General features: G+C 38.6%; 1 protein-coding gene across 1 annotated transcript in view; it reads left to right on the top strand.

The window, feature by feature from the left end:
• Nucleotides 1-13,633, top strand: part of PLXDC2 (plexin domain containing 2) — a 467,547-nt gene that overhangs the window by 192,578 nt on the left and 261,336 nt on the right. The window contains exon 3 of the mRNA XM_019508320.1: nucleotides 10,793-10,939. Within this exon, the coding sequence (XP_019363865.1) occupies nucleotides 10,793-10,939 (147 nt within the window). The remainder of the gene's footprint in view (nucleotides 1-10,792; nucleotides 10,940-13,633) is intronic.

Below are 13,633 nucleotides of genomic sequence, written 5' to 3'. Positions count from 1 at the left end.
AAAATGTAATAAAATGTCCCAGTCTTTATGAAAAAGTATTTTCAGGCTAAAATCTGTGTCACTGAAATTCCCAACTAACCCCAGTGCCATACTGTACTGTGCCTTGTGAAATAATGAATATTTTTATAGTTTTAAAACCAAAAAGGACCACTAGCTCATCTATTCTGATACCCTGTGGACACATCTACATGAGATGCTACAAATGCACTAGCTTAAATCTACTGCACATTAGCGCATGACAGCAAAAGCCATGCTAATGCTCAGGAGAATTAGTCTACTGCACGTTAGTGTCACCTAAAAGACATGCTGATGCTACTGTGAAGTAGCGCTGACTTATGACATGTTAAGTTAGTACCTGTTATAGGTACTAAACTTAATGCACCATAATTATGGCACATAAATGCATGTGTAGATGTGCCATGTATGTCACTGAATTCCACTCAGTCACTGCAGTATTAAGACCAATTACTTGCTAAAGCATATTTTTCAGAAAGGAAGCTGGTCTTAATCTGAAAACATTAAATAGAGAATTTCTCACTCCCTTAAACTTGTTTAATCACCCTTCTTGTTAAATATTTGCATATTATGTCAAATTTGAAATTGTCTGACCTCAGTTTCCTCCCTTTTTATCTGCCTTTTTCTGATAGATTAAAATAAGTTTTTGGAACCCAGGATTTATCTCCATACTGTACTCATACTTGTACTTTCTAATCATGTCATCTGTCAGTTGAATTTGTAATAAGTTGAACTGAGTTGTTTAAGTTTGTCACTGTAAGGTACTTTCTCCAGTTCTCAGATTTGTTTTGTGGTTCTTCCTGCACCCTCTCCAATATTTCAGTATCCACTTTTAAATTTAGATACCAGAACTGGCCACGGTGTCCCAGTATTAATCTTACTAATGCTATCCAAGGTAATAAAATGCCTCCCCCTTTTCACTTTCCCCACTCCCTTCCATTCATACTCATTATTCTCCCTGCTTATACATCAAAGGACTGCACTAGCTTTTTTTTTTTTCTGGAGCCTTATTTTAAGATCTTATATTTGGTAGTATTTCCACTGTAATCTCCAGATCCTTTTCAGACTCATTGCTTTTCAAAATATAGGCCATGCCTAGGGAATTCTGGTGTCTTGAAACAAAGATTATACATATAATTTCACATTTGGCTATATTAAAATACACTTTGTTTGAATGGATATAGCTTGCCATGTGACCCAGATCGGTCTGTATCTCTACCATTGTTGGTATTTGCAGGTCTGTAATCTTTCTGTCATCCACTAATTCCATCAGTAGTGAATTTCTTGTTTCTAGACCAGTGATGAAGAATGTTGAAAAGTTTTGGGTCCGTTATTGGCTTCTGTTAAACACCACCAAAAACTTACCTGTTCAGTGTGACTCTCACATGAGAACTTCTTCAGAGCTGTGTCAACCAACTTCTAATCTATTTAACACGTTTTATTCTAATGCCATTTTAATTGCTATATCCTAGAGTACCGAGTTGCACACTGCACAAATTCTATGAATATTATCAAATAAATATGTAATCTCCTCAAACACTGAGATCAGATTTGTTTGAGAAGACCTGTTAAAAATATGTTGAATGGCATTTAATTATAATCTTATCCTTTAATTCTTTAATAATTGAATCCAGTATCAGGTTTTCATTTATTTTACTGTGGATAACTGTCAGCCCAAGTAACAGCCATGAGTAGGCCTAATTAGCACATGAATCCTTTGTGGCTGAGCTATGGAGTCATCATGGCTTGAAATGCTGTTCACTCTGCTGGGTCCCTTCTCAATGAACTACATGGTAAATCATGAGCATTTTGGCTTTGGACTAATTTCACTACATAAGTAGGTACAAAAGTGTTCCTTAAAAGTGTATTTATAGAGTAAAACATGGAGCAGTTTCTAAAAAGGATGTGCTAAGTCTGTGGGTACCCATAGCAATTTACATATATGTAAGTTACTACAGGCATCTTTATTTCAAAGTTAGTGTTTTCAAATTTGTTCCTCACTTCTACATGCTCAGGGAGAGCACGGTTTGATGGTACGTGGGGGAAGAAGTTGGGGGGTAAAGAGGGCAAGTGGGCCACCTGCCCCTTCCAAGATTTATTTTCCCTGCTGTAGCAGCAGGAGGGGGAATAAGTTCAAGGCAAAGCTCCAATAATTAGATTCCATACTTGGAAAATTATACCAAATTTATACATTTTTCCATATATAGAATCTAATTATTGGGGATCATCTTAAATTCAGGGTCATCTCATATTTGAGAGAGTTTAGTAATCAGGGTGTGATCACTATACCAGTTCCAGGCAATAATTAACAATATTATGAATGAAATAAATTAATTATATTATCATAGAAAATTAGGGTTGAAAGGGACTAGGAAGGTGATCTAGTTCAACCCCCTGCTCAAAGCAGTATTGTCCCCAACTAGCTCATTCCAGCCAGGGCTTTGTCAAGCCAGGCCTTAAAAACCTCCAGGAATGGAGATTCCACCACCTCTTTAGGCAGCCCATTCCAATGCTTCACCACCCTCCTAGTGACAGAGGTTTTTTTTTTTTTTCTAATATCTAACCTAAACCTCCCTTGCTGCAACTTAAGACCATTGCTCCTTATTCTGTCATCTGCCACCACTGACAACTATCTAGCTCCATTCTCTTTAGAACTGCCCTTCAGGTCGCTAAAGGCCATTATCAAATCCCCTCTCAGTCTCCTCTTCTGCAGATTCAATAAGCCCAGTTCACTCAGCCTCTCCTCAGAAGTCATGTACCCTAGTCCCCTAACCATTTTCATTGCCCTCTGCTGGACTCATTCCATCTTGTCCCCATCCTTTCTTTAGTGGTTGACCCAAAACTGGACACCATACTCCAGATGTGGTCTCACCAATGCCAAATAGAGGGGAATAATTACTTCCTTTGATCTGCTGGCACTGCTCCTACTAATGCAACCCAGTATGCTTCTTGGCAACAAGGGAAACTGTTAACTCGTATCCAGTTAATTGTCCACTGTAACCCCGAGATCCTTTTTCTGCATAGCTGCTGCTTTACCAGTTGGTCCCCAGCCTGTACTTGTGCATGGTGTTGTTCCGTCCTAAGTACAGAACTTGTCCTTGTTGAACCTTATGAGGCTTCTTTTGCCCCAACCCTCCAATTTCTCTAGGTCTGTCTGGATCCTAGCCCTACCCTCCAACATATCTACTGCACCTCCCAGCTTGATGTCATCTGCACAGTTGCTTAGGGTGCAATCCATCTTATCTTCCAGATCATTGATGAAGATATTGAACAAAACTGGACCCAGGACCACCCCCTGGGGCCCTCCACTTGATACTGCCTGCCAACTAGACATTGAGCATTTATTACTACCCATTAAGCCTGATGATCCAGCCAGCTTTCTAGCCACCTTAAAGTCCATTCATCCAACCCATACTTCCTCAGCTTGCTTACAAGAATGCTGTGGGAGACTGTATCAAAAGCTTTACTAAAGTCAACGTATATTGTGTCCACTTCATTCCCCACATCCACAGAGCCAGTTATCTCATCATAGAAGGCAGTCAGGTTGGTCAGGCATGGCTTGCCCCTGGTGAATCCATGCAGACTCTGTTCCTGAACACTTTCTTCTTCACCAAGTGCTTAGAAATGCATTGCTTGAGGACCTGCTCCATGACTTTTCCAGGGATTGAGGTGAGGCTGACTGGTCTTGCAGTTCCTTGGATCCTTCTTTTCTTTCTTAAAGATGGGCACTATATTTGCCCTTTTCCTATGGTCTGGTCCCTCATCTGATTACCACAAGTTTTCAGAGAATGGCCAGTGGCTCTGCATCAGTCACCTCCCTCAGCACTTTTGCCCCTCTCCCCCAAAGTGCTACAGGAAGATATCTAAACAATGTACCAATACTAACAAGAGAGATCTTTACAGAATGCCAAAATGATTTCAATATCTCTCTGCTTTAAATTTTCTGACCAAGTCATATGTGATGATTATATGACCAACACATGGTGTCTACATTCAAATGTAAGTTGTTGGTTTTTTTTTTTTTCTCTTCAGTTTAAATCTTAAGTACTTTCTTGTTTTGCTTCCTTCTTTTGGTGCAGATGTACTTAGAAATTTAAATGCATTTTGGACCTATTTTGCATTTGAAATATCATTGATCATCGTGCTTCCTTGGACTGTAACAGCTTACCTGTTTCTCTGTACTACATGAAAATTGTTTATCTGTAGAAGAAGAAGAATTGCCTGAATTATGGAAATGGTTTTGTGGTATTTGGATTATACTGTGGAATATTTTGTATATTCAGTGTATGTTATGGATGTTTTCTCATTGAATATGAAGAACAAAAAGAATTTTAAAGAGGCCTTGATATTCAGAACTGCTGGCACTCATTCGCTACAACGGAAATTATACTGTACAGTACTGTAATTGGATCTGATTTTTTCAGAAGGGCAGAGTATTTGAAGAGTCATGAGGTGACATCCTTTGTCAAAATAATGTGACGTTAACTTTTACAAAAAGAAGAGGGCAAACCCAGAGTAGAATAGTTGCAAGAACTCATACAATTAAGAAGTATTGGTGGCAAATAAAGTGTTCATATAAAAGAAAAGAAAAAGGGAAGCTTTTTTTTTTCCATGTACAGTACCAGCTGAAAAAACCATTGGATATAAAATCCATAGGAAACACTTTAGTATATGCTGCATCTAGTGAAATGAGGGAGCTGACTTCTACAGCATATTTACACACTACTTGGACAAGGCTCTGTGGCAGATGATGTAGACCAGGGGTCGGGAACCTATATCCCATGGACTAGATCCAGCTCCTGAAGAGGTTCAGTTGACTCCATGAAGGTGTAGTCTGGCAAACAAAGTCAGCGACATGGAATTGCACCATGCTGCCCAGCATTCCCCTACACTGAATCCTGTTTCTCTGCTGCATCTGCACTTACCATGGCTGCACAGATGTTTGGGATCAGTGGCAAGAGTAGGCACAGGCAGGTGGCTGTTCTGGATTGAGACTTGTGGCACTGCCTCCAGGAGGGGCTAGGTCACAAAGATGCTAACCCCTAATGTAGACAACAATATATTTTTATCATAATACTTGAATACTAGGAAACTCCTTATTTAAACTATCAACACTCCAGGCAATTTCAGTACTGCTTCTCCGGAAGGAAATGGAATGAAACAAGAGTTGACCGTCCCTTTCTACCAAAGTTGTCTACTTCCATGTTGTGGCTTTTCTTCTTTTGAAATATATTTTTAAAGTTTGTTCCTCTTCTGTAATAGCTACATTGTATTTATAATACCATCACTGATTTTACAAAGTCTGCAGAAAACCATGCCTCTTTCTCAAAGGGCTATTGAAATAAATGTAATACAATATCTGTACAAAGTTTTGGCATCAATTCTAGTAGTATTTTGCAGTGTTCCTATAAATCTAGACACTATTAGGTAATAGATTGCATTGTGAAACAAATACAAGCAGTATAGGGCCATAAATCAGGCAATAAGAAGGATAAGCCATTGAAGCTTGTTGATACAAATAAAATAGTAATCCATAGTTGGAAGTTTAAAAAAAAAAAAAAAAAAAAAAAACACTGTTGGTGCTGGCTTTTTTTTAGTGATATTTTTTTTTTATAGTTTGCCAGTAGCACACCCTTGGGCTGTTGTGGCAAAGATTGCAGGCACCTGCTGCAAGGGTGAGATGTTGCCTCCTTTTTTTTGCTGCTGACATGTCAAGCAGCTATTTAAACACTGCTTAAAATGAAGAATATTTGGTTAGATTGCCTGTATGACATTTTTGATACCATAGCTTTAACTTTACTTTTTTGACTAAACTTGGGCTCTTCAATTTAGAAGCAACTAGGAGGTACTTCCTAAATTCCATTACTGAAATTTACTGAGATGAAACAACTTGACATAAAGGTTGCAAAGCATTTAAAGAATAAAAATCTGGTTAAAACTGATAACACTGTAATGAAGTGTAACTTTTGATGACTATTAGTAAACAGTGATTTCCAGGTAAAGCAAAACTTTTATGATCAGTATATTTTCCTAAGAAGACAAAGTACAACTATGCCTTGAAGAGATAGCATCCCTCAGCTTCTGATAAATAAAACCGTACAGGTAACTAGTCTCTATTCCAACTGCGGCCTGACCAGTGTCACACAGAGGGGGAGGATCAGCTCCTTGGACCTGCTTGAGATGCATCTGTGGATGCACGACGGAAGGAACAGTTGGCCTTCCTGACTACATCCCCGCACTGTCGGCCCATGTTCATTTTGGCATCAATGACTCCAAGATCCTTTTCTGCCTCTGCACTGGTGGGAAGGGAGTTCCCCAGCCTGTAGGTCTGCTGCTGGTTCTTCCTCCCCAGGTGCTTCACCTTGTACTTGTCAATGTTGAAACCCATCCTGTTCTCCTCCGCCCACCCCTGTAACCTGTCCAGATCCAATTGCAGCCTATTCCTCCCTTCTAGCCTGCCCACATCCCCCCACATCTTAGTGTCATCTGCAAACTTGAACAGGGTGCTTTTTACCCCCTCGTCCAAGTGGCTGAACAAATGCAAGATTAGAACCATTTTTTGCCCTAAATATTCTCCATGATGATGAGTCTCTCTGTAGGCCATACTTGGACCATTTTACCCATACTTTGAAATGTATAATTTCCTCTAGTGTAAATATATTTTGGTATTGAGACCTCCGTGGTTTTATGTGAGATGAAAATTGGAAACACAGGTGTGTAACTCTTTTATACTGGTCCTTGCTACCATTTAGGGCAGGAGGATGCATTTGTGTCCCAATTGTACCTAGGGGTAGGCCTCTTCATTTAATTCTTTCTGATTTTTACAACAGTTTGGCACAAAGGAGAAAAAATTAAAAGAGAAGTTCATTTTCTGGCTAAGTAAAGTACCTTGGATTATTAATATCCTAGGTTGCAGGGGCAGATGGTGCAGGTATGATTGGCTGTGCTGCTGGCACCTTGGCAGCAGCCAGTTCTGTAGCTCGGGTCTTTATTTTTGCAACCCAGGAGTATCCACAAGGCAGTGAGGGCTAGGGTTTTGAGACGTCCCTAAATTCACCTTACTCTGGAGTTTGCAGTGTTTTTGTATTTTATAAGAGCTACCTAGCCACAAATAGTCCCACCACATTGCCACCAAACCCTCCAGTTGGATGTGGTTTACAACCTACAAGACCTAACTAACGGAATCGGAAAAGCAGCTGTTCTGTTACAGACACATACTAAGGTGAAGATGCAAATCTACGAGACTTGTGTGCTGTCATCCTTTCTTTATGGTTCAGAAACGTGGACTACCTATGCTAGACACAGCAAGAGACTGAACAGCTTCCATGTGTGATGTCCATGTAAGATCCTGAAAATGAAGGAGGAAGACAAAATGCCAAACACACAGGTACTGAAGCATCCAGGACCAACATGCATGGTATCATGATGTGTGCAATATTGTATATGAAGTAATTCAACATAAACATGAAGCTGGGAGGAGCATGTGGAATCCCATCTGGTCTGGAGGGAACATCTGGCACTGGATACAGCTAACATGAAGTGGATTTGATCCAGAAGATGGAAGTAAAGTGAGAAAGAAAGCAGCATGCTGTAAACTTGGACTCCAGCTCAGACAGCATATGGACCTGTGAAACTTGTAACAAGCTATGTTGCTCTCAAATTTGGGTTTGTCAGCCACAAATGGATTCATCAGGCATTTGACTATACCTCTTCCATGTTCACCATGATCCAGAGGATCGATGATTGGCTATCTATATTTTGCCCACCCCCCTCCCAGCAGGACTAGTGTCCCCTTCTCCCCTCCTATGCTACACCACTTCTTCCAACCCTTTCCTCCTCTCCCTCATCCTCCTGTTAAACATCCACTAGGTAGCAGCTATCACAGGTTTTAGCAGCACTGTCAAATTCAGCTTCATTTTTACTGATTTCCATTTTTTTCTTTAACCTTAATGCCAGGCATTTATTAGCAACTTATAAAGTTTTTTTTTTTTTTAGTTAAGTAATATCTTCAGTTGTAAGCATAGGTATCCATCTACACAGGATGTTTCACATCTACAAGTACAAAAATATTGTGAAATCTTTAAATTACCACTTTGGTTTCTTTGTAAAGAGGGGGGAAAGGCTCACAGAAAAGGCTAGGAATGAAAATCTTGGAAGCCAGCTCCATTAATTTCTTTTTTTATCATTTACAGCTCCACAGTTGTATAGTAACTTGGACCCATGGTTTACGTGTTTTTTCCAATCTAATGTCTCTCTAGACTTTTACACCCAGCTCATTTCCACATCTTGCTGCTGCTTGCTTTATTGTTTTCTTTAAGACCTGTCCTTTTTTCTCTTCATCTAGCTACCAAAACTGTCACCCATACCCTTATACCCTATTAAATATTTCAGTCTCCTTCTCAATAAATAGCTTTCCTGACACCCAGTTGAGCTGCACTGGGCCCAATTAAAACATGACTGCTAATACTGATCTGACCTGTTACAACCATAACTTTTGAGTCACTGCTTCTTCCCTATCATGCTGAATGCATATTTTGTTTATTTATAAGGCCCTGGAAAACATTCCCTCTATTATGGCTATAATACTAACCTCCACTTCCCATTAGTTCATTTCTCCCAAGAGCACCTTATTCTATGCAGTATCAATTTGCTTTCTCCAAAGTAATCCATAAAGCCACTATTCTCTCTGGGGGGGAAATGACTTTAGTTGTGAAATGGCCTATAATAACAGGTGATGACAATGAAAACTAATCAATACTGATAATATATATATTATCTGATGATATAATTTTTCAATAGCCTGCTAGCCATCCTGGGTTCTGTTTCTGGCACTACTGTTAGCCCTCCTGTATGACCTTTAGAATCCATTCCTGTATGTCCAAGTTTTCCCATCTATTGAAAAAAATGTGGGTAATCAAAAGTACTACACAACCTAGGTATCACTTTCACTGTTAATGTGATCTTACATTCTTCTTTTCTTTCCTACTGGTTGTATGTTAAATTTACATGGCAAGCTTTTCAGGGTATGGGCCATCTTTTAATCAAAGCTTGGATAAGCTTTTGAAGACTGCTGTATTTTTATACCATTTTATATAGTAAATATTTATATTAGGTCAGCAGCTTAACCTGGCCCTGCATGGTGTGGGGCCAGTTTGCAGGCCAGGTCCAGCATGTGGTCAATATGAAGGTATGACATGGGGATTCAGCCTGGTCCCACATGCCAGATTCAGCTGCAGACTGACTTCAGATGTTGGGGCAATCTGGGCAAACCTTGTCACTCAGCTCACATGGCTTTCTATGGCTCCACAAATTTGGTTGCAGGGGAACAGTGGCAGTGTTAATTGCCATGGTTCTGGAAGCTATGGCAATTAATGCTGCCACCACTCTCCTGCCACTCAATTTCTGGAGATGTGCAAAGCCCCACAGGCCAGATTCTGCCTGTTAGCTGAGGCAGAGGCTTAAACTCCATTGCATTCAGTGATTTCAGAATTTGACATCCAAAGAAGGGTGATTGAATTGTATGCTATGGTGCAGAACTTGTATGCGACAAGATTCATTAGCAGGTATCTCTTTCCCCCATAATAAGGTCAATAGCATGCATCTATTAAGTCTTCCAGTGGAGGATCTCAAAGTGTTTAGAAGCATCAATAATTTTAGTCCAAAGTATCTTATTAAAGTGGGTGCCAAAGTCTGCTCACTTTGTTGAGAGTTTCAGAAGTGATTAGTAATTTTGCTCTTTGCTACTCAACTTGAGTATTTTTGAGATACCAGTTAAGGTCTCAAGGTATGTGCACAGCTACTTTCCAAAGTCTTGGAAATCATGTGTTCTATTAAAATAATAGAAAAATTGGAAATATGTACTTTAAGTCTTTCCAGACCGTTCTGTGAAGCATCGGGGATATGCCACTTTGGTAGGAAAACTGTACAACTTCGTTGGCTAACAGCATATACAAATAAAGCTAAACTTAAGCACATGTATTTTTGCTTTTGGCTTTGCTTAAAGATGAACATTATGTACTGTCATTTTAGGAGCTGCAAAAATTGGGGGATTTCCTTTAGCTCATATGTATATTTATCTCTTATTTTGAAAAGAAATAAATGTTTATTAAGACAAGATTGATGTAGGGCTGGAAACCTCTAACAAGCACCTGACTTTGATTCCTAAGTTTCCCATGAAGCATTCAGATGTCGTCTTGAGTAGAACAGGACCCATGCAGATTTAAAATGAAAAAGCAGTGTGGAGATTTGAAAGCATAAATTTCAAAGAACAATTTCTACATTAACCATGGGCATTCTAGTAGGAAGCAGGTCAATAAAAAGAGAGCACCTTAAAAATGCCATTGTTTTAAAGGCATTAACTGAAAGTAGAACTGCTTGTTGCTGTTATTTTAAAGCAGAACAGCTGTCACAGGGAATTCACTAGCCATTACTCACTTGACAGTCAGCATTCATTTCACCATAGATTTCAGTAAAGTATTTACAGTAGCGATACATTTGACTTTGTAGGGGAAGATTAAAATTATATCTGGAAAATAACATGAGAAAATGAGGAAGAGTATTATTTGTTGTAAAAACAAAATAATCTTCTGTAATTGATTTATGTTTTATACCTTTTTCCTGTTAGTTTACTTCCTATAGAATCAATTTAGTCCCAGCTGTTGCTTTAACGAACAGTTAGCCTTATTATTTCAAGATATTTTAAAGGTAAACTTTATACATGTCTGGAAAACATCTGTTTTAATCTATATTTGGTTTTGTTTGTGGGTTTTTTTCCCAGGAGGATACGGATCATAATTACTATACCTCGAGAACATATGGCCCATTTGAATCTACCAGCCGGGATTTGTGGGTGAACATAGACCAAATGGAAAAAGACAAAGTAAAAATCCATGGGATTCTCTCCAATACTCATCGGCAAGCAGCAGTAAGGGATTTCTGTATATTGGTATTTTCTGCCTTTGACTGACAACAATACATAGGGTACCTGCTCACAGTGGTTCAGTTGCTAATGTCTGCAGTGTGCTGCTATAAAGGAACACAATTCATATTACTACATCTACTGCAAATGTCCCTCAGAAGATATTTTCTTTAGGGCGAGTTTCTAAATTAATTTAAGTCATGTCTGCACTTCTATCACCAACTGCAGTGTGGAAAACAAAGCTGCTGCTGTTGGAATAAGAAGGATTTTTGTTATTGACTTCCATAATTGTGGGAGTGGGCTCAGGATTAAGTTGTTTAAGACTGCCATGAAGCAGCTCTGTTTCCACTTTAATTATGAGATGATACACTTTCTCTTTGAAAACTATTAAATCCTTGTCCAAATATTGTTGTTTAAACTATTTTTTTAAAATTTTGGTCAAATGATAACAGAGGCGACAGATGTAATTTTATTTTCATGTTGGAAATCTGCCTGCCTTAATTCTGATCGTGCTCCTTGAGTTCTAAAAGAAGCAGCATCTTATAAATATCATTGGGTGCTACATAACATCCAACTTGCATTCCCATATATAACCTAGTGCTGGAAATATAAGAGCCAATCCTGACCTTAATCAAATAAGGAAAATCAAGACTCAGATTTGTGGCTCTCAGGGTTTTTGTTTTGTCTACCTGCCCATTTACTTGCAACAAAGAGAGAGTGTTCTGACAGCTGAAAAAAATTCAAGTACTGATTTTATTTGATAGCTCAATGGTTCTTCAACATGCAGGAAAAAGCCTTAGGAGGCTGAGAGAACAAAAACAAAGTTAGAATTCTTCTCTCCAGTAGGTTCTGTCATATTATTTCCCAGAGCCAATAAACCCACTATGCAGGTGACAGGTTCAGGGGAGAGTAGGAGACAGAAGAATCATTGTGGGATTTAATTTGGAGTTCAAAAACAAAACAGTAACTCAAGATTTACGCTGACAGAATGCTGTATAGAGGCAATCTTTCTCTAGCTAAATGTGAAAACATAGCTAAAAAGTCTGTAAGAGACTGAGGGTATTAGAAACAGAAGGGGTTCAGGCAAGTCCATATCTGGGATGAGTTTAATAAAGTGCTGAATTGATTATCTGCCAGTCTTATACTGTTTTAGTATAGAAAATAGAAAAACCAACTGTACTAAAAATAAGAACATGTAATGGTTTTGCTGCTGTACCAAAAGCTTCTTCACCCAAGTACTTGTATGGTCTGAGATGAAAAAGTGAAATTTTGGATAAAATAGTAACCAGAATTTTTTCTGGTTTTAATTATTTTCCAAATGAGAATAAAAACTGATAGTTTAGGCCAGAAGTTTAGAGTTAAATTTCAATAAGAAATTGAACATAATTATTAATGCTGGATGAAAGCTAGGCAGTGGTGTTTCTGTGAATGCATATTCTAAACTGTGAAGTCACTTGCTTCTACTTTAATCACTGAGATTATTCATGAGAAATTTTAGTACCCGTAGGGTCATTTTGAAAGGTATGAAAGAATGAAAACAGTGGTTTATAAAGTAGAGAGAAAGTTTCAGCCTGAATGTGTGGTGGGTGGATTAGATTGCTCACCATGACAGACAAAGTCTTCATTTAATGCTCGTAAGTCTCTAAGAAAATTGATCATAATTTCAAATGTTGTTGCCACAATGCTCTCTGTACACGAGGATCCCAACCCTGCTTGTTGATCTGCCCTGGTTCACTACTCCACCTCCACATTCAGCCAGTGGATGATTGGGGCCTCAGAGTAGATATAGATTTTACTACTTTGAAATGCTGGAATCAATTTTTGCTTTTACTTAATAAAGGCAAACAGCACTTCTGATTTATGTTCAGATGTTGGGAAACATGCCTTCTTGATCCTGACCTCCTTAAGTTGCTCGCGTATTTGGGCAAGAAAATAATTTATGCTCACTTCTTTCAACCTACAAAAATGCTCAAATGAGAATAATTCTGCCTTTTGCTGGATTTGTATCCATAATCTGATAAATAAAAAAAATCTTACCAAAACTCTAACTGGACGTACTGACCCAGATGTAGATTTTTTGCTGCTGTTCTAATACCTCTCCCAAAGATCTATTCCATGTCCTCTCTGAAAGAATATAAACAGAATCCACTTGCAAAGCTTTTATTTATTTCCTTGTCAGTAATTGATTTGGATTTGAATGTTTGATCAAGCAGCAGATGCACATGATTCATGGCTAGCTAAACAGGGATGGTAGGTTGGGATTAGATAACTTCTGCAAAGTGGTTTCCACATGATGGTTTTAAGGCAAATCCTTTTTACATTTTCCTTTAAAAACACTTTATAATTCATTGTACTTTTTAATATCACCTTCACAATTCTTTCTGGGACCAATCCTTTTAGTTCAAGGGGTTAAATCCAGAAGACTCATCATACTTATTTTAAGATTCTAATCTTGCATCCAGAGAATAAAAATAATCAGACTATACTTGCATTTGATGCCATTTTATTGCTTTATGCATCTTCCTATTTTTCAGGATGGTGGCTTTTGGAAATAAGTAAAACCATAAAATTTTGTATAATATAAAAAATGAGCTGTCTAGCTGAAATTGGACAACTAATGAGTTTTTTGTTGAGGAAGGTGGATGGCAGTGACCATGCCAACTGGCTATGCCTGTATTTTCTTCCCCCCCCCCCCCCCCT

The sequence above is a fragment of the Gavialis gangeticus genome, unplaced genomic scaffold, assembly GCF_001723915.1.
Source record: "Gavialis gangeticus isolate Ggan-Ray unplaced genomic scaffold, GavGan_comp1, whole genome shotgun sequence".
Taxonomy (NCBI): Eukaryota; Metazoa; Chordata; order Crocodylia; family Gavialidae; genus Gavialis; species Gavialis gangeticus.
This window is presented reverse-complemented; position numbering and strand designations above follow the sequence as displayed.